The sequence below is a fragment of the Balaenoptera musculus genome, chromosome 1 (genome assembly GCF_009873245.2).
Source record: "Balaenoptera musculus isolate JJ_BM4_2016_0621 chromosome 1, mBalMus1.pri.v3, whole genome shotgun sequence".
Lineage (NCBI taxonomy): Eukaryota > Metazoa > Chordata > Mammalia > Artiodactyla > Balaenopteridae > Balaenoptera > Balaenoptera musculus.
The window spans coordinates 65,408,482-65,432,174 of NC_045785.1; the positions used below are offsets into that span (position 1 = coordinate 65,408,482).

The 23,693-nt window shown below is 38.4% G+C and overlaps 1 protein-coding gene across 2 annotated transcripts in view; it reads right to left on the reverse strand.

The window, feature by feature from the left end:
* Nucleotides 1–23,693, reverse strand: part of SLC44A5 (solute carrier family 44 member 5) — a 353,266-nt gene that overhangs the window by 72,178 nt on the left and 257,395 nt on the right. For both annotated transcript variants that reach the window (XM_036830780.1, XM_036830772.1), the window contains exon 4: nt 2,152–2,236. In XM_036830780.1, coding sequence (XP_036686675.1) covers nt 2,152–2,236 — 85 coding nt within the window. The remainder of the gene's footprint in view (nt 1–2,151; nt 2,237–23,693) is intronic.

Here is a 23,693-nt window from a genome sequence, read left to right on the forward strand (position 1 = left end):
CCAGGGAAGCCCCAAAATTTTATTTTATATTCATGAATGTCATTTCAGTTAATTCAATACCACTTATTTAATAATCTAGTCTTTGGCTACTGGTGTGGAATCCCATCTTTATCACATTCAAAACTGATATTTGTAATTGTATTTATTTCTTTCTGCTAGTTCTATGATAATTTCACACTGTTTTAATGATTGAAATCTGATATTTTCATAAATATTTTCACTTACTACTAAAAACTCTCAGAATCATTTAAAGTAACTTATTAACTTTTCAAATTAATACACATTTATATAAGAATTAAAACAATTGAGAGGCTTAGAATATATATATATTGGAATACAATAGGTGGTTTGTAAACAAGTATATAAATTTACCAAATGATAATTGTGGTATCAGAAATCAGAGAGGAAAAAGACCATATTTTTCAACAAACTATTCTGAGATCAATTGGCGCTGCAATTGGAAAAAAAGAAAGTTTGATTCTTACTTCATTCCATACACAAAAATAAATCCCAAGTGCATTGGAAATTTATAATTTCTAATAAACCATAGACATACTAGAGAAATATAGCTAAATATTATTTTCAGGAGAAGGAAGGCAATTAAAATCATGACACAAAATCCAGAAACTATAAAGAAAATTAACATAATCAATTCTTAAAAATATAAACATACATTTTTAATGGCTCCATTATATTTTATTAAATACATGGGCCATAATTTACTACCATCCACATGTTGTTAGGTATCTGTATAGTTTCCAATATACTGTTATTATAAATAATACTTTAAAGAACATGTCTGTTACACTAGGATTGTCTTTGAATGATCTTTACGTACTGAAATTTGTGGTATCACATTTTTGTTGGAAATAAGTGGGTCATTGGCTTAGGTCTGGGAAACGTTACAGAGGTCCTTTTAAAAATAGCCTATTTTAAAGAACTAGAGATTTAGAGATTTGTGTGATCTTTCTACCGCCTGGTGCTTTCGCTGTCCTTCATAGTGTGAAGGTTTTGTTGGCAATGTCTAGGAGTTTTTGAGTTACTGAGGTTAAGGTAAGAATTACCATCCTAGATCAGAATTTAGTCTAGTTGTCTCTAATAGGCAATGCGGACCTTTTGTAGATGTCAACTTACCCGCCATAAACTCAACCTGACATGATTAAGGATTTATCCCCCAACCTCACCCAAATTTCTGGTTTCTCGATTGTCCATAATAATTCTACTCCTTGTGTGTTGTTAACCCTTTCCTAAACCTATTTTTTAAATCTGTTTATCTCTTGGAATAATAAGCTCCAAGTTATGGGTGGGCAACATGGGGACACAATAGAAATATTCTGAGACTCCTTTTTGCTGTTTTTGGTGGTAGAGAGCGCTGCTGCTGCCTTGGTTTCTTACCCTTTCAATACCAACTTCTATAGAAACTGAATTGGTTATGAAGAACTAGGGTACTGAGTAAAAACTCAGGTATTACCAGAAAAGAAATGGACCAGTGAGAAAGGAGAAAAAAATTTCTAAAAATATGAAATCTATGTTTCTGTTTTGTTTTTTCTTTATGATGAAGAAAGAAAACTTGCTTTCAGAAATGAAAACTTGTTATAATTAACATTAGAAAGGAATTTAATGGAACATTCTCCCTTGTTTGTTTCAGCTACTCAGGGTCATTGTCAGCAGCAGGCTAGTTAGTTGTCTTGAAAAGCTGGCCTGCCACTCATTGAAGACTTTCTAGGTGTGCCCCTCACTTTGAAAGGTGGAGTGATTTATCAGTAGACACTGTGGCAAAAACAATTCTAACAACTGCACCGTCTAGCTTTTTAGCAGCTCCTCAGAACTCAGCCTTCCTATAGCCCACTTCATAAGGCATTTTAAAATATGGCTTCTGATAAAATCACTGGTCCAATTCACCCAGTACAATTATATTTTTACTAAGCAGAGTCTTCATGTGTTCTAATAAAATGCTGCAGAACAATGATATCTTGTCTTAAGTCATACAGTATGAAACATCCCACCTGCTTATAAACTGTCTCTGGGGAAAAGGGGAGGGAGTCCTTTTTTATGAATTTCAATCCTCTTATGAGTAGGATTAATGCAAAAGTGATTTCTAGGTTCCAGCTTAGACAGTAAAATCAGACAAAGCAAAGTGGCCATACTCACTCATTGGGGGTGCCCTTTTGGCCACAAAAGTAGCCCTGGCTGTCTGTAGGATAGGCCACTCTTCTGGGGTCGCCATTGACCCAGGCTGCAGGAACAAGAAAAGACAAAAAAAATCAGCAACAGCTGGCTGAAGGCAGTCTGATTTGAGAAATTAGAATGCACCATTGCAACACACTAACCTCTCCCCTCAACCACAAAAGATTATTGATTTTCTTAAAGGAGTAATTTCTTAATGAAAAGTAAAATAAAATATGGATGAATCAGTCAGAAAGCACATTTCTTATTCTCTCAGGATTCATCTGGGTTGTAGCCAAAACATGAGGTAATGCACTTAGAAAATGACATTTATTAAAATGTGAATTAGAGGGCACACTACAAATGCTTGGTTGTCAAGAAGTCACTTTTGCTAGGGCTCAAACCTAAATGACTTCATAGCAGAGCTAATAAATTTGCAGTACATATTATGATGTAATTCTTTTGGGTTATACGTAAGTGAAGACCATTACAAAAAATTCAAAGGAATGAAACTATAATACCCAATTCAAATTGCCTAGTTCGTTATGATTTCTTATGACACTGTAAAGGCAAACAGTAGCAACTTCAGAAGTAACACATAATAAAAATTCACTGTACACTTTGTCTGATAATCTCAAAGCTGCCTATAAATATCAAGTGTTTTCAAACTTCATGAAATTAAAGATTTGGCTCTGTTTTCTCTGAAGATGCTGGGAGGGCTCTACCTCATACAAACTCATCGCCCTTATATACTTATCAGCTAGACTAGAGAACCACACAAAGCAACATACATTAGCTAAATTGGGCAATACTCCCTAATTCTAACTAAATGTTTCTAATTTCTCTAATTTGATGAATATGTTTCCTAATAATCTGGGAAATTTATTGGTCACCTAATGCTTGCCTCTGCATATGGAAAACATATCTCTTTGTCCTTTGCTTCTTTTAACATTTCCAGCTATCTCCTTACCCACATTTAATGGATTTGACAGTTCATGTTACAATTCAATCACTCTTATGCATATGGCCTGTGTGACTTGGGAAGACAAAAATAAATCAATTCTGAATGAGAATTTTAATATGGAAAAGACACCTTTCTCAATATTTTTTCTCATCCATCCAAGCCTTTCCTTTTAGTATCCGAGTACCCAGAAAAGTCTCCTTTGTCTAATTCTTTCTCCAATGTCATAGAGGCATTGACAGTTTCATCTTCTAATACCTTCTTATAAAATCTGACTCATTCGGACAGTTCTCTGCTGCCATATGCTCCCATCTTTATTTCCCAGGATAAAGAAAGTGGACTATAAATAAGGCATTTAAATGACATCTAAGTGTTCAATGTATAATGTCTCCAGGCACTATTTTATTAAATTCTGTTTTTATATATTAGTTTGTCAGATATCTAAGAGTTCTAATTCTACCTGACTCTATACTCTGTAATATGTTTCTTTTAACTTTATCCCAAAATGGTTTATTCCTTTTCTATACAATTATTAATTCAAAATGGGCACCTGAAGAAACATTTGGATTGCTAGGTTTGCTACTTAATATTTTTATGACCCTGAACAAGTCACTTAAATGCTTTAGTCTTGGCTTTCCAATTTGTTACTAAAAAAATGTGTATAATAATACCCAGCCCCAAAGAATGTTGAGGATATGAAAGAAGATAAAGAAAGTAGAATGCCTAATGTGGTGCTTGGCGTGCAATATGGACTCAGTAATGATAGTTCCTGTCTTATTTGGGTTTCACAGAAACCAAACACTGAGACAAGGACTTTGATACAGGTAGTTAATTTGGGAAGTGATTAAGTGGGGGGTGAAGAGAGTGAGACAGGGAAGGGAGCAAAGCCAATAAAGTGCATGTTAATGAGTGGGATATTGTTATGGGTGAGGTGACTCCACGCTGCTGGGGACCTTCTGAGGAACCATGGAGAACATCTGCCCATGTCCCCATGTCAGTGGGCATGATAAAACTACCTGCCATAGCTGCAAGCAAACTTGGAAGGACTGAGGGGATATGGGGTGGGGCATCAGCAACACCTGCTGTAGTTTTTTTTTTCTTTTTTCATCATCAGTCATTCAGTTAAAGATCTTACTAAATGACAGCTATGTGTCCTGTACTAGAAGTCAATACCAGTATAGTTTATGTCAGAGTTCTTAACAAACACATGAAAAGGAGAGAATAAAGTTTGTAGAAGGCTTGGAGAAGAGGTGGGACCTGGAAAAGACTGGAAAATGACTGAGATTTGAGAAGGAATCTGGAAGGTGACAAGGAGTAGGGAAAGAGTTATAGATTGAGGAAACAGTATAATAATAAGAGCTTCAATTTACTAATTGCTTACATGTATCAAGTACTATGCTAAATATATTATATCCATTTCTCATTTGAGTCTCACAATAACCCTATAAAGTAGATATTTTTACCTCTGATATTATTTGCAGCTCAGAGTTTTATTTACTTCTCAAGATCACCCAGGTTTTAAGTGGCATAAACAGGGTTTGAACTTAGGAGTGTTGCTCTCTGGGGCTCATGCTTTAAACATTAGACTATAGTCACTATACTGTTGCCTACTAAAGGATAGATTAGGAATGAGCTTGCTAACAGTGGAAACGACAAGGATATCAGCTAAATGAGGATGAGCAGTATGTTAGACACATATGGTAGGAAAGGAGATAACACATGTAATTTTGGAGCCTCTGCCACCTGTAAAGAAGAGCTTTGTACTTGGCAGGAGAAGCAGAGAGTCTGGTTGACAGGGATCTGATGCCCAAGACAAAGGAGAGGAAGATGAACATGCAAGTGTCAAGGGAAGAGTTCTCCTTCTTGATTTTGTAGTTTTGAATTATGGCAAGTGGCTGTTTACTAAGCTGCTGCTACACCTCTCCACGTATCCTCTGGCACAGAAGTTTTGCTGCATATGTTCTGTGTTTGAGCTGGAACATCAAGTCTGAGCTGAAAGCTTCAAAGGCCAATTCAACCAAGTCACCTCAGTCAAGGGTATCTAGTTTTCTTTATCTTCTCCATTAAGACCACATCTCTCCACACCTCCAGTGGAGGAATATGGCAGGGAAAAAAGGAGGAGGAAAAGGAACTATGCAGTAGCAGTCATTCTGTCCATTAGTAAAGTAAGGGGCTTCTCACATTTTACTCCCTTTCTTGGAATTTCTCTATTCATGGAACTTCTAGAACTGTGCTGTCCAATATGGTAGCCACTAACCACATATGTCTACTGTGCACTTAAATGTGGCTTATCTGAAGTGAGACATACTGTAACTGCAAAATACACATCAGGTTTTAAAGAGAGTATGAACAACAAAAAAAAAGAATGTAAATATCTCATTAATACTGTTCATATTGAGTATATTTGAAATGATAATATTTGGTTATGGTTAATTATTATAACTAATTTCATCTGTTTATTTTTACTCCCTTAAATGTAGCTACTAGGAAATTTAACATTACACATTTGACTCACTTATGTTTCTTCTGGCTCGATCTGTTCTAGAATATTTCCCCAAAAATGTCAGGGCTTCTCATATAAGGTGATTAATTGTGCTGTAGCATCATGGGTTTGTACGCCAGTCCTCCTCAACTCCATCATACCCAACACATCCTTTTTATAACGAATATTTGACAATGCTGCTTTTATATAAATCTTGAAGTACTATTTATACATAACTCATCTACCCCCCACACACAATTTCTTTAAAAAAAAACAATAAAGTGTACTAGCTGTAATGTAAATGAGAACTAAGAAAATAAGTTCTAATTAAACAGTATCCATATCAATATTGCAAATGCTCACATGTGACCAAACTAGAAGACACAGTAAAATAGGTAATTGCACCTATAGATAGAATCACTGAATGTAACAGTTATAATTGCAGGAGGATTCAGGTGTATTGTGTCAGAGACTCAAATACTGTAAGTGGTGTTGTCAATGATATGATTTTCCTAAACGAAAAAATTTTAGTAAATTCCAACCAAAAAAGTACAATCTTTCCTCAAATTCTCTTGGTAGTTATTAAAACCATGCAAAAATAAAAATTTGTAATTTTAAAACAGAAGTTCTAGATTCAAATATTTAAAAGCAAATTGTTACCTACATGAGTGGTACATGGGAAAGTTAGGCAAGAAGTAGGGCAATTCTTGGTTTTGCAGAACTGTCCCAGATATTGCCAGGCATCTATCTTCCCTGGCTCCCACCCACCCACTAAAAGACAGTAGTACCTCCAAAACATATGACAATCAGAAAGTCAACTCAAATTTTCCAGAAGACCCCCTTTGCAGTGGTACTGCTCCAGTTGAGAGCCACTGATATAGATGTTTATTCACACTCTTAAAAATTTCCAAAATATATAGATTTCACATGGTCTTTTCCTCCCTGGTTTTTTGGGGGATATGCTATCATGGAGTTCTTTCTTATAATTTAATCCCATATACTTTTTTATTCACTAGTTTTATTTTTTGGATTCTACATATAAGTGATATCATACAGTATTTATCTTTCTCTCTGTCTGAGTTATTTCACTAAGCATATTGCCTTCCAAGTACATCCATGCTGTTGCAAATGGCAAAATTTCATTCTTTTTTATGGCTGAGTAGTATTCCATTGTATGTATATACCGCATCTTCTTTATCCATTCATCTGTTGATGGACATTTGTTTCCATACCTTAGCAATTGTAAATAATGCTGCTATGAACACTGCAGTGTACATATCTTTTTGAATTAGTGTTTTTGTTTCTTTTGGCTATATACCCCAGAGTGGAATTGCTGAGTCATATGGTAGTTCTATTTTTTTTTTTTAAGTACTGCCTTTTCTTTTTAATATTTATTTATTTATTTAGGTTGCACCAGGTCTTAGTTGTGGCAGGCAGGCTCCTTAGTTGAGGCTCCAGGGATCCTTAGTTGTGGCTCACCAGCTCCTTAGTTGCAGCACATGGACTCCTTAGTTGTGGCCTGTGGGCTCCTTAGTTGTGGCACGCAAACTCTTAGTTGTGGCATGCATGTGGGATCTAGTTCCCTGACCAGAGATCGAACCCGGGCCCCCTGCATTGGGAGCATGGAGTCTTAACCACTGCGCCCCCCTTTTTTTTTTTTTTTTTGAGAAACCTCTATACTGTATTCCACAGTGGTTACACCAATTTACATTCCTACCAACAGTGTACAAGAGTTCCCTTTGCTCCACATCTTTGCCAACATTTGTGATTTGTGTTATTTTTGATGATAGTTATTCTTACAGGTATGTGGTGATATCTAGTTGTGGTTTTAATTTGCATTTCTCTGATGATTAGCAATGTTGAGCATCTTTTCACGTGCCTGTTGGTCATCTGTATTCTTTGGAAAAATGTCTATGTTAAAATTTGTATGGAAACACAAAATACCCTAAATAGCCAAAACAATCTTGAGAAAGAATCACACTCCCTGACTTCAGACTATACTACAAAGCTATAGTAACAATATGGTATCGGCACAAAAACAGACTTATAGATCAATGGAACAGAATAGAGACCCCAGAAATAAGCCCATGAACTTATGGTCAATTTACAACAAAGGAGGCAAGAACATACAATGGAGAAAAGCCAGTCTCTTTAATAAGTGGTGCTGGGAAGACTGGACAGCTACATGTAAAAGAATGAAATTCAAACATTTTCTAATACCATATACAAAAATAAACTCAAAATGAATTAAAGACCTGAATGTATTGGGTTGGCCAAAAGGTTTGTTCATTTTTTCCATAAGATGGCTCTAGTAGCACTTAGTTGTCTTTCACTGGAAACAATTTTGTTAGATTGCCTGTGACAGCTGTCATATCAGCATGCATTTAAAAAAAGACTTATCAAAATTGGTGAATTTTTGTGTAGCCATTTTAATATTGAAGATGGAAAAAAAAAAGCAACATTTTCGGCGTATTATGCGTCATTATTTCAGGAAAGTAGAAACGCAACCGAAATGCAAAAAAAAAAGATTTGTGCTGTATATGGAGAAGGTGCTGTGACTGATGGAACATGTCGAAAGTGGTCTGCAAAGTTTCATGCTGGAGATTTCTCGCTAGACGATGCTCGTGGTCGGGTAGACCAGCTGAAGTTGATAGCGATTAAATCGAGACATTAACTGAGAACAATCAACGTTATACGTGAGATAGCCGACATACTCAAAATATCCAAATCAAGCGTTGAAAATCATTTGCACCAGCTTGGTTATGTTCATCGCTTTGATGTTTGGGTTCCACATAAGTTAAGTGAAAGAAATCTTCTTGACCGTATTTCCGCATGAGATTCTCTATTGAAAAGTAATGAAATCATTCTGTTTTTAAAACAACTTGTGATGGGCAATGAACAGTGGATACTGTATAACAATGTGGAATGGAAGAGATCATGGGGCAAGCGAAATAAACCACCAACCACACCAAAGGCCGGTCTTCATCCAAAGAAGGTGATCTTGTGTATATGGTGGGATTGGAAGGGAGTCCTCTATGATGAGCTCCTTCTGGAAAACCAAACAATTAATTCCAACAAGTACTGCTCCCTATTAGACCAACTGAAAGTGGCACTCGATGAAAAGCATCTGGAATTAGTCAACAGAAAATGCATAATCTTCCATCAGGATAAAGCAAGACCGCATGTTTCTTTGATGACCAGGCAAAAACTGGTACAGCCTGGCTGGGAAGTTCTGATTCATCTGCCGTATTCATCAGACATTGCACCTTCAGATTTCCATTTATTTTGGTCTTTACAAAATTCTCTTAATGGAAACAATTTCAGTTCCCTGGAAGACTGTAAAAGGCACCTGGAACAGTTCTTTGCTCAAAAAGATAAAAAGTTTTGGAAGATGGAATTATGAAGGTGCCTGAAAAATGGCAGAAGGTAGTGAAACAAAAGGGCGAACACGTTGTTCAATAAAGTTCCTGGTGAAAATGAAAAATGTGCCTTTTATTTGTACTTAAAAACTGAAGGCACCTTTTGGCCAACCCAATAAGACTGGGAACCATAAAACTCCTAGAAGAAAACATAGGCTGAACAGCCTTTGACATAAATTGTGGTAATATTTTTTTAGATCCATCTCCTAAGGCAAAAGAAAATAAAAGCAAAAATAAACAAATGGGACCTAATTAGCTTAAAAACTTCTGTACAGCAAAGGTAACCATCAACAAAACGAAAAGACAACCAACTGAATAGGAGAAAATATTTGCAAATGATATGACCAATAAGGGGTTAATAACCAAAATACATAAACAGCTCATACAGCTCAACATCAAAAAACCAAATGACCTGATTAAAAAATGAACAAAAGACCTGAATAATGCCATTTACTTTTATTCAGCTGATCAGCATGTATGGTGGCTTTCAAATATGTCCATAAATTATTTGACAATTTTCCTTCAAATAGTGGCGCTTAATTCCCTATCCTTTGAGTGTGGACTAGACTTAGTGACTTGCTTCTAATGAATAGAAAGTGACAGAATAATATTTGGTGACTTCCAAGAATAGGTCATAAAAGGCAGTGCAGCTTCCTCTTTGCTCTCCCTCTCTCTATTTTAGATCAGTAGCTCTAGGGGAAGCCATCTGACATGTCATGAGGACACTCAGACAGTCCTATAGAAAAAGCCCACGATTGTCAGCAGTCAGTAAGAACTGAAGCCTCGTGCTGACATCCGTGCAAGGGAGCCATCTAGAAGGCTGATCCCTCACCACAGTCAAGCCTTCAGCTGAGTGTGGCCTTGGCTTACATCTTGACTGCTACTTCATAAAGAACTCAGAGCCAGAGCCACTCAACTAAGCTATTCCCAATTCCGGACCACAGAAACTGTGAGATAAGAAATGTTTGCTTATTTTACATTGCCAAGTTTGAGAGTAATTTGTTATGCAGCAATAGATAACTAATTACTATATAGCTTTAAAAAATCTTTTATATACTTAAAGGAAGCAGTTAAATCACCTTTCTCTCCTTCAACCTAAATATTCACAATACTTAAATTTTATTTTCTATTTGATTTCTATTTCTATTTTTATTTTCTCTTGTCATGTTTTAAACTCATAGCTACAATTCTTAGGATTTAAGTATTTTTTGTTGCTTCACTATATGATTTAATACATGGAGCCTGCAACTTGATTAAAATATGACTTAGGGCCTATCTAACCAATTACACATTATCTGATACCTATTTACCTTACTTCTTTAAAAAAAAGTTAATATGAAAACTTTATCTTAAAGTGTGGGTCTAGAATATAGTCAAACTCCCATTCAATCATTCATACTGAATTGTCAGTCATCATATTCTTTTTTTTATTAATTAATTAATTAACTTATTTATTTTTGGCTGTGTTGGGTCTTCCTTTCTGTGCGAGGGCTTTCTCTAGTTGTGGCGAGTGGGGGCCACTCTTCATCGCAGTGCGCGGGCCTCTCACTGTCACGGCCTCTCTTGTTGCGGAGCACAGGCTCCAGACGTGCAGGCTCAGTAGTTGTGGCTCACGGGCCTAGTTGCTCCGCGGCATGTGGGATCTTCCCAGACCAGGGCTCGAACCCGCGTCCCCTGCATTGGCAGGCAGATTCTCAACCACTGCGCCAGCAGGGAAGCCCCCAGTCATCATATTCTTATTAAGTTAAATCATTCATTCATTCATTGGGCCTTACTATTGGCCAGTGCAGAGGGAAGATGGTTTCTGAAGAATGATAACGGATTCGCTTAAGCTTAACCAAGTCACAGCCTTAATTTTAGCTGCTGTTCAAGTTGTAGTCTCTCTACTGGAACAAATAAAAGCAGCCTCTGCCAGCTTGCATGCAGCAATTGATCTAACAAAAGCTTTCCCCTTTCCCAGTAAGTATAAAACACCAGGAGCATTTGCTTTCACCTGGCAGGGATAGCGTGCTGCATCCTCACCATCTCCCCTTGAAGTTACATGACCTCCTAGCTCTTTGTCACAATTTAGTCTGCAAGGTTTTAATATAATATCTTACTTCACAGGATACCACACAGATTCCTTACACTGATGGCATCATGCTGATAAGATCTGGAGAATACTGGATAGCGTGTAACCTCGATGTCTTACAAAGACATACGTGTGCTAATGGATGGGAGATAAACCTCATGAAAATACAGGAGTCTTCCAGTAAGATCTGAGGTTCAGGTAGTGATATCTCCTCCAAAGTAAAAGATAAGTTGCTGTACCTTGCATTGTCTGTTATTTAAAAAGAGGCACGGCATTTAATGGCTGCCCCAAGAAATAAAGTGCTTCTCAGATAATCCAGGTTACTGTAATAGCAGGTCTGCCACTAGGTCTATATGGCAAATGCCTATTAGAGGTTCTTATGGCTTTGGAGAAAATCCATATCCTTTCAGCAAATAAATGTTCTTCTTTTGAGAAGTAGCTCCTGAACGTTGAGTGATCACCTAATGACATGAGAAGCCCATCAGTGAACTGAATGTTATCTGATCCATCAAGCCTAAAGTTGGCTGTGCCCAATAGCACTCCCTTATTGAGTAGAAGTGGTGTATTCATACAACGCTTGAGAAGGTCATGAAGGCACAAGAAAGTTACATAAGAAGATTGCTCACAATAATAGGCACGTGCTCCTGAGGCACAGCTTTAACACATACCTATGGCTCATGGAAATGTCCCTGTGATTATTTGACTAGGAAGCAAAAAAATCAAATCAGATTTACAGGTGGGTGTGGAGGATCTGTTGGCACGGATCAGGAGGCATTCTTCTGGTTATCTACTTTGACTGAAAGAAGAGAGGAACTGAATCTGGAACGTTTGTCTATTCATAGACAGAGGCCAATGATTTGGCCACGTTATCAAAAACTGGAAAAGAAAAAATATTAGACAACCAATGGCAAGGAAGTTTAAGAAATATTAGAAGTACTGACCTCCAAATGGACCCAGAATATGAAAATATTTATGTCTCATGTGGCTGCTTAGTAAAGACCCCTCTGTAGAGACAGCTTTCAATAACCAGATCGAAAAGTAATTTTTCAATGATTTTGTGAAAAAGTAATCATGAAAATAAGGATGAAAATTATGCGTGGGTTTTGGATAACATGGACTTTTATTCACAAAGGCTGACCTGGATCCCAACAATGCTTATGTGACAAATCTGTCAGCAGTGGATAACCAACACTGAACTCAATCACCCAGAATGGCCAGCCTTATGGAACAAAATACCCTATGCAAGATCCAGTTAAAGCACCACCTAGGAAGCAAGCCTTTCAAGGTTGGGTTGCTGTTGTCTAGAATACAGCAAGATCCTAGCAGGAAATCGATGTTATAGTCACACAAGATAATTGCAGAGAGTTTAATAAAGAAATATTTACAAAGGTATGGGCAGAGTTAAGGAAAAGAAGAGTTGGTTCAGAACCCAGAGGCTAGCTACAACAGGGAGTCGTTTTTACCTCTAGGCCTGAAGGGGCAAAGGAGGAAGGAGTTCCCTAAATCCAGAGAGAGAAGTCAAATGGAAAGAGTTGACTGACTGGACTTGGGCCCTTAGGTAGAGAGGTGCAGCTAACCTGTGGTGACCTACCAGCAAGAGAATCAGAGGAATAAACTCCATAAAACCATTCTCTTACACTCCAATCTACTGTTGATACCTCCCACAGACCAAATTGGAAGCCAGGGGACAAGAGAGCCTGTGGGTGTCATCATAAAAGCCAACTTCTCGAGGGACAGAGCAGGGTGAAGAGTAGGGTAGAGAAGAGATCCAAGGGGTTAAATGAATAATACCCAGCTCAGGGACTTCCCTGGTGGTCCAGTGGTTCAGACTTTGCCTTGCAATGCAGGAGGTGTGGGTTCGATCCCTGGTCAGGGAGCTAAGATCCCACATGCCTCACGGCCAAAAAAACCCAAAACATAAAGCAGAAGCAATATGGTAATAAATTCAATAAAGATTTTAAAAAATGGTCCACGTAAAAAAATCTTTAAAAAAAAAAAGAAAGAAAAATACCCAGCCCATGTTCTGAACAAGAGACCAGCCTACTCACAGGGGAAACTTTAGATATATTCAGCAAGACATTCAGGACTTCATAAAGACAAACAAAAAACTACCAGAGGTACAATGTTTTCAGACTCTTTTATCAGAATTTACTGCCACATAGGACAGCAAAAGAAAAGAGCAAAATGACACACATTCTAAATTTCAGAGTCTGTAAAATGGAAGGGGTGAGAATAGGAAGTAAAAGATGGGACAAAGAGTATGTTTAAAGCATATTTGTAAATAATACACAGAATTGAAAGAAAATGGAAAAACCACCCAATAACTAAGAAATCAAATTAGGCTTTTCACAACACCTTTGTATTTTTTCTGTATTAGCAGGTCTGACTTTATGCTTGCTACATTAATATGCTTCTTTTTCTAGTTAATCTAAATAGATGTTAGTCTACTACTATTTACAACCTGTTCAAGGTTTTGATTCACATTGAAGTGGCTGGAAATAATGAAGACAAAAATTTATTTATTCTCTCCTTCATTCACTCTCCAGATGTTTTTTGAGTGCCTGCTATGTGTCAGCACCATGCTAAACTCTGGGTATATAAAGGTCCTTGCTCTCCTAGAGCCTACAGTCTACTGGGGGAAAGAGATCTTAGTGAATTAATTGCACAGATGTGAAATTTCAATTCTGACAAGCACTACAAAGAAGCAATATGTGGTACAGAGAGAGGGATTCATAGAGGCAGATGATCAAATGAGGAAAGCCAGGGATGATGTCCCTGAGAGGTATGCAGGAGCTGAGATCTGAAAAATGAAGACAGGCACAAAGAAGCTTCCAGCCGATGGACACCTGGACAAGGCCCTGTGAGGGCGAGGGGCACGATGGGTACTGGGATGGAAAGGAGGCCAGTGTGGTGCACACGTGGGCTGGAGCATGGTCCCAGATCTGGATGGAGAAGCAGTATCTTAGGTTATTTTATACAATGAACTACAGGGAGATTGTTTTAGCGTAACAAGATTGTCAGTGCCAGCTGTGTAATCCATAGCAGAGGCTCTATTCAAGTGGGTCCTTCTCTTCCTATCAAATTTTCCTTGAAAGACTCAAGGTCACCACACATTCAGTATCACTCATCTTGGTGTTTACTTGCTTAATTGTGGTTCTATAATTGGCAACCATTGCTTTATGTCAAGGCAGAGCTTTCATTGTTCCTAAAACCTGATGCAATTTATTATATCTGAAAATGCTACATGTAATCTTCATTATTAACATCTACTACTAAATACACTTTTTAGAAAGATCTATGAAATCCTTTGAGGTCTTCCTGGCCAAAAAAGCCCGAAGAATGAGATACTGTCTGACATAATTTTATTTACTCTATAGCACAAGCATTAACTTAAAGAAAAAACCAAATCTACTAATAGGTGTGGATTATCATAAAGAATATGGTCCTCTCTTTAGTGGGTACATAATAGAGGCTAATTTAGCAAACGGTTACTGAATGTAAACAATGACGCTGCAGCAAAGTGAACATGTACTCAGTCTCACAGAACAAGACTGCAGCTACCAAATTATTCATGATTTTTGCTTGCAAAACAATACCTGCATTTCACTCACTCCTCTGGTGCCGTTCTCTCTGTTTTAAGTCCAACTCTACGTGGAATTAGACGATGGAGGGAAAGGAGGGAGAGGAAGCATTAGGAGAGTATCATGGGGTTCTGATCTGCCCCCTCTCTCAGTATCCTTCATTACTTAAAGAATCCTCATTCATCTTCTTTATTAAATAAAAGGCAGTATAGCATGATGATTAAGAGCAGAGGCTCTAGGATAAAACTGCCTGGATTATACTGGTGAATAAAACCAAATGCCAAAGTTACACAGCAATCAATACAAATCAGGATCAATCATCTTTTTCCCTTAATTTTCTCGCTATTTTAGAAATAACTATAAAAGACTACTTTAAGTGTAGCTGATGCATGTGTGTGTGTGTGTGTGTGTGTGAGAGAGAGAGAGAGAGAGAGAGAGAGAGACAGAGAGAGACACAGGGAGAAGAGAAAGGTAAGAAGAGAAATGATTTGTGAAACACTCCTATTTGGGTAATTCATAGCAGATTAGCAAAGATTGATAAGCGATGGGTGAAAACTTTGTTCAGGCAAATCATCTTTTCACTCATATCAAGGAACTCATATCCTGTTACTGAAATACCAGGAGCAAGTATTATTACCTAGTATTATCTCTTATTTCCAAACATTTGCAAAGTATGTTCCTGTTGTGCTCTAGGGTTGAGTCAGAAGTTGCAGCCATTACAAAGCCCTCTGTCAAGGAGAAAATGTGATTAGACCAACTGCTTGCACTGACACTTAAAAATTAACTGCAAATCTGTTTGGGGCAGCTAAGGCATTCCCTGAACACTTGCTGGTTGGGAATGTCGGCTTTCAAATCATTATTTTGTATCCCTTAAAGATACATTTTAACTGTTTTAATATGTGAGGAACAGGCCTGCCAAATCGTGCTTATGGCTTTTTAACACAAGCAATTTACAAATGCAATCAAGCAGATAATAGGACACATGATACCGAATTTGAAAATCTGTGTTCATGACACTGCTGCCGTAGAAACATTTTTGGAAGCAGCCCTGTGTCCGGTTGCCTGGATAAGAAAAACGACGTTTCTCATTTCACAGGTGGCCTCTTCCACCCAATGGTGAGTTTAGGGTCATGTCCTTGAGCACAAATCAGTCTCTCTCATGCTAACAATATTCTACTTGAAATCCTCTAGAATTCGTGCATTCAGCAAAATACAACAAACAGTAAAAATCTCACTCAGCATTAAAAAAAAAATCTGTTCCAGTAACAGTCAAAACTAAGTGTTTTCCTTTTAAAGTGAAGGCTTCCATAGTAAAGTATAAGTATGTAGTTGTATTTGTAAACATCTATATATTTGTCAAGAATGCAAAAGGACATTTAACACTGGTTCTGGTTATTTATAAATACAATAAGTTTTTCATTAAAAAAAGTTTACGAGAACAATTTTAAAAATAATGGAACAGGAGTCGTTTAAATTTCTTACCTTTTTATTGAAAAAAAAGTTTTTTGCTAAAACAATGTTTCCAAGCTGTGACCTGATAGGCAGGCTCATTTTAGTTCTGAAGTTGACTAAAGGCACAGTGTGACTTCCTGTCACATTCATTCTCCATCACCAGTGTCCACTTACAATGAATATTAGGATCATACCTTTAAGCTCAATACAAAGGGAGGCCTGGTGAGGCATAACATAATTTTTAAAATTATATTTATTTATTAGTAAGAGAGACTGTCCACTGCTTCTCTGTATAGACAGTATCAAAAAGTCATCTTGGAATTATCTTTGTTCTTCAAAAAGTCACTTGAGGGACCTCTCAGTTATGAAAATATGGTTCTCTCCCTTCCTCATATCCCTTAGGATGGGAAGACTAATTAGCTTTAAGAGAAGGAAGGGACAAGAACTACATTTTTCTCCTTGAGATTTTAATTTAGGACAGAACAGACTGACCCTGAACTAGGTCTATAGGCCAAAAGGAATACAAATACCTTGAAGGCAGAGACTGGGCTGTTGTCCTAGGCTTAATAGAAGGGTCTAAGAGTAGGGGCTGCATTCTGATACTAGCCATGCTTTGAGGAGAAATGGCTGAGCATGGTATAAAGACTTAAAAAGCTATAGTCTTGGATCCTAGTGTAGGAAACCGCTACAAGAGTGGAAGGATCCAGATGAGCAATTCACTAAGAAATGATCCAAATGGCACCAACCAAAACATCAGAGCTCCAGTAGACTACAAGGTCTTGCTCTCCAGTGAGAAACTGGAAATAAGACTGCCCCCTCCTTGACACTTCAGGGCAGTCCAGGTCAGGGTAAAGAATGATATGCTGGTTGCATATCATTCTTGCTATGAACGCAATGAATGGAAAAGTAGATGTGTGACTGTATTGCTACCCCGAGACAACGCACATGTACTTTAATACCAGAAATGATGTGGTCAAGCTGGACTACATTTGATTTTTTTTAATTAATTAATTTGTATTTTTTTTTTTGGCTGTGTTGGGTCTTCGTTTTCTGTGCGAGGGCTTTCTCTAGTTGAGGCGAGCGGGGGCCACTCTTCATCGCGGTGCGCGGGCCTCTCACTATCGCGGCCTCTCTCATTGCGGAGCACAGGCTCCAGACGCGCAGGCTCAGTAGTTGTGGCGCACGGGCCTAGTTGCTCCGCGGCATGTGGGATCTTCCCAGACCAGGGCTCGAACCCGTGTCCCCTGCATTGGCAGGCAGACTCTCAAACAATGCGCCACCAGGGAAGCCCTACATTTGATTATTAATTCAGCCATTTTGTTTATTCTCCACCTCACTCCATGAAGGATTTAAGACTGAATTATGTAAACCTCCTCCTTTCTGTACTTGGTACTCTCAGTTCCGCTGTTTCCAGTCGACCCATGATGGCCTTCCTTTAATCCTTTGCACTGATCTATAAATTACTTGCACATCAAGGCCCTTTACTGGTATGTTTTGCCTTGGTTCATTCTCTATTAGAGAAGCAATCCCTAACCTCACTAAATTCAAGAATCAGGGATGCAGACCCCACCTCTTGATGAAAGGAATGGCAAAGAGTTTGCAGCCATGTGTTAAAACTACTATAGTTCAGCCTGTGGCTGCAAACTTTTTACATTCCCTCCACAATCAAATACACTTTTACTCTCCCAGGATCCCCAGAAGCCTCATCCAATTAAGGCATCAGGCTCAAGCTAAAGGTCTGAATCTCATCACCTAAGTCAGGTCCAGGGGTTGATGAAGCCCTTGAGGGTTGGTTCCTCTTGTAAGGATGGTGTCTTTAGCTAGATCATTGAATTCATTAGGTGTATTTCCTAATTACCATTGGCAACAGTGTTGCCAAACCTTCACCACCGCCTAACAAAGTGCCCTTCCCTCCTGCTTCCAATTACATTTCCTCCCTTTCCTTCAAACTCTGGCCAACAACCCTTTCAAAATTCACCTGGCTTCTGAACACCACCTGGTCTCCAAAACCAATGCCCATATTTTAGGTTTTGTTAAGCCAGCATGCCACTTCTGGATATCAAGTTTTGTCCTGCTTATCTATTATTGCACCCCCAAACCCACTGGCTTAATACAACGATTTTATTTTGCTCATGACTTTGGGAGTTAGGAATTTGGGGAAGGCTTAGCTGAGCCCCTTGGGGCTCTCTCACGCAGCCAGATGTTGAGTGGGGCTTCAATCATCTGAAAACCCTCAGGGCTGACAGTAAACACTATCTATCCCTGGGAGCTCAGCCCAGCCTATTGACTAGGACCCCTATACAGGGCTTCTCCATGTTGCTTGGGTTTCTCACAGGATAGTGACAGAGTTCTAGGCTTGTCTGCATAAATTTACTTTCTTATTAACTTCCTATCTTCTCAACTAACAGGAATAATTATTCCAGAGGAAGATTAAAAAACAAAACCAAAAACAAACTTTAGACCCTAACTGTAAGTGCTTTCTGTGTAAATACAACAATGAAATAACTAACTCTCTCAACTGGAAATCCATTTGAAAAAAAAGAAAGAAAAAATTATTGAATGTTAAAATTGCGCTATTGTATACATAATGTTAGCACAAGGACAGCAAGAACAATTTGCATAATAAATATTCCTATTCTTTTTTTCTAGTTACCACAATTGAATAGCACCCATCAGTGAAGTAGGACAAAAGAGGGCTATTACCATAAATGTTTGATCTTTCAAGGAGATTTGATTACCTTCTACCCAGACTCCACTTCACCCACTTGAACGGAGGTTCTGCCTTTCATCAGTTGAATGTCAAGTGCCTTTGTTGCATCCAAGTGTTACCCTAGCTGGCCATAGTCTACATAAAGGGCAAAGAACAGTTTTTTTCTTGGAAGAATTTGTAAGAAACATGGCTCTTTCATGGGAGCACTTCTTATGAAAAGAGCATGGATGAAAGTAAGCCTAAGAAGGTCCTGATCTCACAAAATGGCAAAAGATGCAAAACTACTTACAACACATCAGTAAAACTGACTTAGCTTCACCTTTCCTCAGGTGAAGGTACACATTCTTTCATGTTAAAAAAATTCTTAACACTCCTACTAACCTCTGCCAAGCGTTTTCCTTCATTCTTCTTTTAGTCCAACATTGTAAGAGTTAAATTTATCTTAGAAACAGGCAAGTACGGCTATTTGTAGTTCACGGATGAGAAATATACATATATTAAATTTTGTGAGTCGCTCATTTTAATCAGTGGCATAAGGATTAATTTAGAGGAAACACTAAATTAATCCAATATTAAACACAGTTTTTCATTGAGGAATCTTTATCTTCCAATTTCCTTATGTGAATTAAGGCATTTACAAACTGAATCTGGAGATCTTGAACAAAAAGGCAAATTTCTCATCTTGCTCCAGAGGGAATGACAGTACACACTCCCGTTTCTTCTACCGTGCTGACAAGGGAGAGAGTGGCAGTGGCTTTCCCAGCTCTAGATAAGGACAGAAGGCATTTCTCTATGGATTACAAGAGACTGGCTCTGAGATAGAGGAGAGACTTACTCAATTATGCCATAAGACCTCCTAAGGGAAAGATTTTGGGCACATTAAGAGATCCTTATGAAGTCCCTGTGTGCATTCAAACTTTAATAACCAAAATTATGGGTTGCTATAGAAACAATATAGTAAATTACATTTAAAAGCAATTTATTAAAATTCAGAACAGCTAGATTATACAATGGTAGCAAATGAAGTACTGCCTCTTACTATTATGTAGCATTATTGGCGTAGCTGGATATTATTTCATTTACTCTTCATAACAGCCCTGCAAAGTAGGTAGTGTTTCCATATTTTTACAGGTGAGAAAACTACTGAGATTTACAAAGTAGCTCAAGTCCACCAAATAATATGGGGAAACCCTAGATCTGCTTGACTCCAAATCTTTTTTTCTCTCATGCAACATATTTCAACTCGATGACAAAAAGTAAAAACAAAAAAATTACAGAGACAGACATGTGTCCCAAAGTTGGAGAAGCTAAAATTCTATTAGTTGTATAATAAGAAAATTCACTGTATTATAATATTCAATTTATATATTTACGTATTGTGCTACTAATGCATTAATGTTTAGAAGTTCAAATACACTGAAGAAATAACAAAGGAATCTTCTGAAGACCTAAGAGCACATTATTTGGTTTTGTGGTTTATACTCCTTTATTCTTCTCTCCTTCCCTATCTTCCTGCCTTACTTTTTTGAATTCTCCATTTATGTGTAGTTTTCACCTCGTATTACTCAGATGATCTTTTGGAAATCACTTTCAATTGCTGTTCTCAAAGTATTTCTCTTTACTGGAAGATAAAACTGAAGACCAGAGAAAAGTATTTTCCATTGTTCTCTAGGTAGGCACTGACTTCTTTCTGCTGATACAATCTATCCACATTAACTCTAGGCATTAATTATTGTTACTAGAAGCTATTATCTGACTTTCACAGCCCCCCCTCCCAATAATAATAAAGTTTCCTAAGTCAGCATCTAAGGGATAGGACTTAAGTCTCTGGGGATAATGTGATACATTCATATGCAATGGTGAAATCTTTTTACAGAAAATATTCACACCAGTTCCTTTGGTAGTTTTTTCTTAAATTGAAGTATAGCTGATTTACAAATCTCTATTTTATTTATTTCCTCTCTGTTCTTTAATATTTCCTTCCTTCTGCTGACTTTGGGTTTTGTTTGTTCTTCTTTTTCTAATTCCTTTAGGTGGCAGTTTAGGCTGTTTATTTGAGATTTTTCTTATTTCTTAAGGAACACCTGTAACTGTTTATTATAGTTATAGTTGCTTTAGAATTTTCTGTCTTTTAGTCTTTAAGTGGTTGATCATCAGTCCTTATTATATATTTGCATTTCCTAGTGAGATTTTCCCTTTTAGATTCTTACTTCCTTTCCACTTAGATAAGACCCTTTAACATTTCCTCTAGTCAAAATGATAATCTTGCTGGGTAGAGTATTGTAGGTTGCAGGGTTTTCCCTTCAGCACTTTGAATATATCATGCCACTCTCTTCTGGCCTGAAAACTTTCTTCAGGGAAATCAGCTGATAGCCTTACAGGGATTCCCTTGTATATGACTCCTTGTTTTCTCTTGCTGCCTTTAGAATTCTCTTTAGCTTTGACTTTTGCCATTTTAATTATGTATGTCTTGCTGTGGGTATTTTTTGGGTTCATCATGTTTGGGACTCTCTGTGCTTCCTGTACCTGGATGTCTATTTCTTTCTTCAGGTTTGGGAAGTTTTCAACCATAATTTCATCAAATACATTTTCAATCCCCTTCTCTCTCTCTTCTTCTGGGACTCCTATAATGTGAAGGTTCATATGCTTAATGCTATCTCAGAGATCTCTTAAACTGTTTCAAGTTTTTATTTATTTATTTTGCTGTTCTGATTCAGTGATTCCCATTATTCTATCTTTCAGATCACATATACATTCTTCTGGATCACTCAGTCTGCTATTCATTCCTTCTAGTGTGTTTATGTCAGCTATTGAATTCATTTCTGATTGGGTCTTTTTTAAATTTTATAGTTCCTTGTTAAAATTTTTACTGTGTACATCTATTCTTTTTCCTAATTCAGTAAACATTTTAATTACTAATGCTTTGAATTCTTTATCTGGTAAATTGTTTATTTCTATTTCATTATTTTTTTCAGAGTGTTTCTTTGGCTCTTTTAATTGACAGCAGTTCCTCTGCTTTTTCATTTTGCTTAACTTTCTCTGCCTCTATGAATTTAGGTGAAACAGTTACCTATTGTTGCTTGAAGGGTTGTTCTTATGCGGGGCCATTCCTGTACAGGTGCAGTGTGTCCACTGCCTTTGGTGGGAGAGCTGGATTTGATGTGGATCCTAGTCACATCTTTCCTCAGGGTTTGCTGGCAGCTATCACCTTGGTAGGCGGTGGGGCTAGAGATGGAGAGGCTAGAGCTGGAGCCCAGTGTGAGGCAGGGCTTCCTTTCTGCTCAGTGGCTGTCACTGCCCTATCAGGGGTGGGGTCTGAGCCCAAGTTGCTGGAGCAGAAGCCCAGAGGGGCAGGCTCGAGCTGGCTCTGTTCCCCTTAAGTGTGTGTTTTCCCCTCTCTCTGAACTGGCACTTTTGCCCCAGAGTGGGGGAGTGCTGAAGCGAGTGGGGCTTGTGAGGGCTCTCTGCTCATGTTGTCTGCAGACAGAGGTCCAAGCTGTCTCTAATGCACTGCCTGTGCAGGCACGCACAACCGTTTTCCTTGTTCTGCTCAGACACAGACTCAGGTGCAAGTCCCCTTTGCTCCTCACAGCGGATCAGTGTCCTCAGCCTCCCGCACCCCCGCCCTGTTGCTGAGCCACATCACTGGACAGGTGAGGCCTATGTGGACACTTGGCATGTGATCAGGGGGTGAGCTGTGGGGGGGGCAGCTGCTGTCAGAGGTCGGGGCTACTTCAGATTCACTGCTTGAGTAAGCTCAACAGTGGCTGCCACCATCCCACCCAGGCCGTGCCCAGGGACTAGCTCATCTCTGCCTCCCACAGTCGAGTCTTCTCCCCAGTCGTGGCTGCCCCAGATCCAGTGCTGCTCTGTGACATGGAATGAGCAGGATCAGAGCCTCTGCTTGGCTTGGGTGCATGCCAAGGCAGTTATGGGAAACCCAGCAGGCACTGCAGCAGACCTCTCTCCACCCTGCCTCAGGGCAAGACAGCACATGAGTGTTCCTCACAACTGGAGTCCAGGCTTCCCACAGCCCTCCTGTTAGGCCCAGCAGTCCTCCAACCAGCTAAGGGGGCTCGTCTCCTCTGTATAGGACCCCAGGACTGGGGCACCCAATCTGTGGCTCTCACTGCTTACTCCCCAGGGTGAGTGTCCAACTGTGTGATCTTTCTTGCCCTCTGAAGTCCCCTCCCAGGAGCACAGGTCCTGATCTGATTGCTTTTTTTTTTCCTTCCTACCCAATTATGTGTGTATCATTCTTACAGCCTTGGAGTCTTTCTGCCAGTTTCCAGTTAGTTTTCAGTGAGAGTTGCTCCACATGTAGATGTATTTTTGATGTGTTTGTGGAGGGAGGTGAGCTCCATGTCCTCTTACTCTGCCATCTTGACTGATCCCCTTTGGTAGTTTTTAAAACAACCCAAATAAAGACCATCTATATTTGCCCTCTTTATTTTCACTTCCATAGAAAAATCTTTAATCTAACAATGAACAACAGGATATCTCTTTCTGGTAGGCAAAGACAGTAGGATTTCCTATATGTCAATGAACTATTTGGTGAAATTCTTAATAATTGTTCCTTCTTTTTAATTTACTTATAAAAAGAAAAGGTTATGTATTACTTAAACTTATCTAGGCCCTAGTTCTTATTAGTAAATAGCAACATGAACTTTATTAGCTGCTTAATAAAATTTCAAAAGTAAAAATGATTAAAAAGCAACCATAAGGTTTTTTTCATTCTTCTGTATAATTATATTTACCTAAGTAATTTAGGCTTGCTTTTGGATAAACTGCTTTGTGTTTATTTTTCATTGCATCTGCTACCCAATGAGTCCTGGTGAGGTACATTCCCTC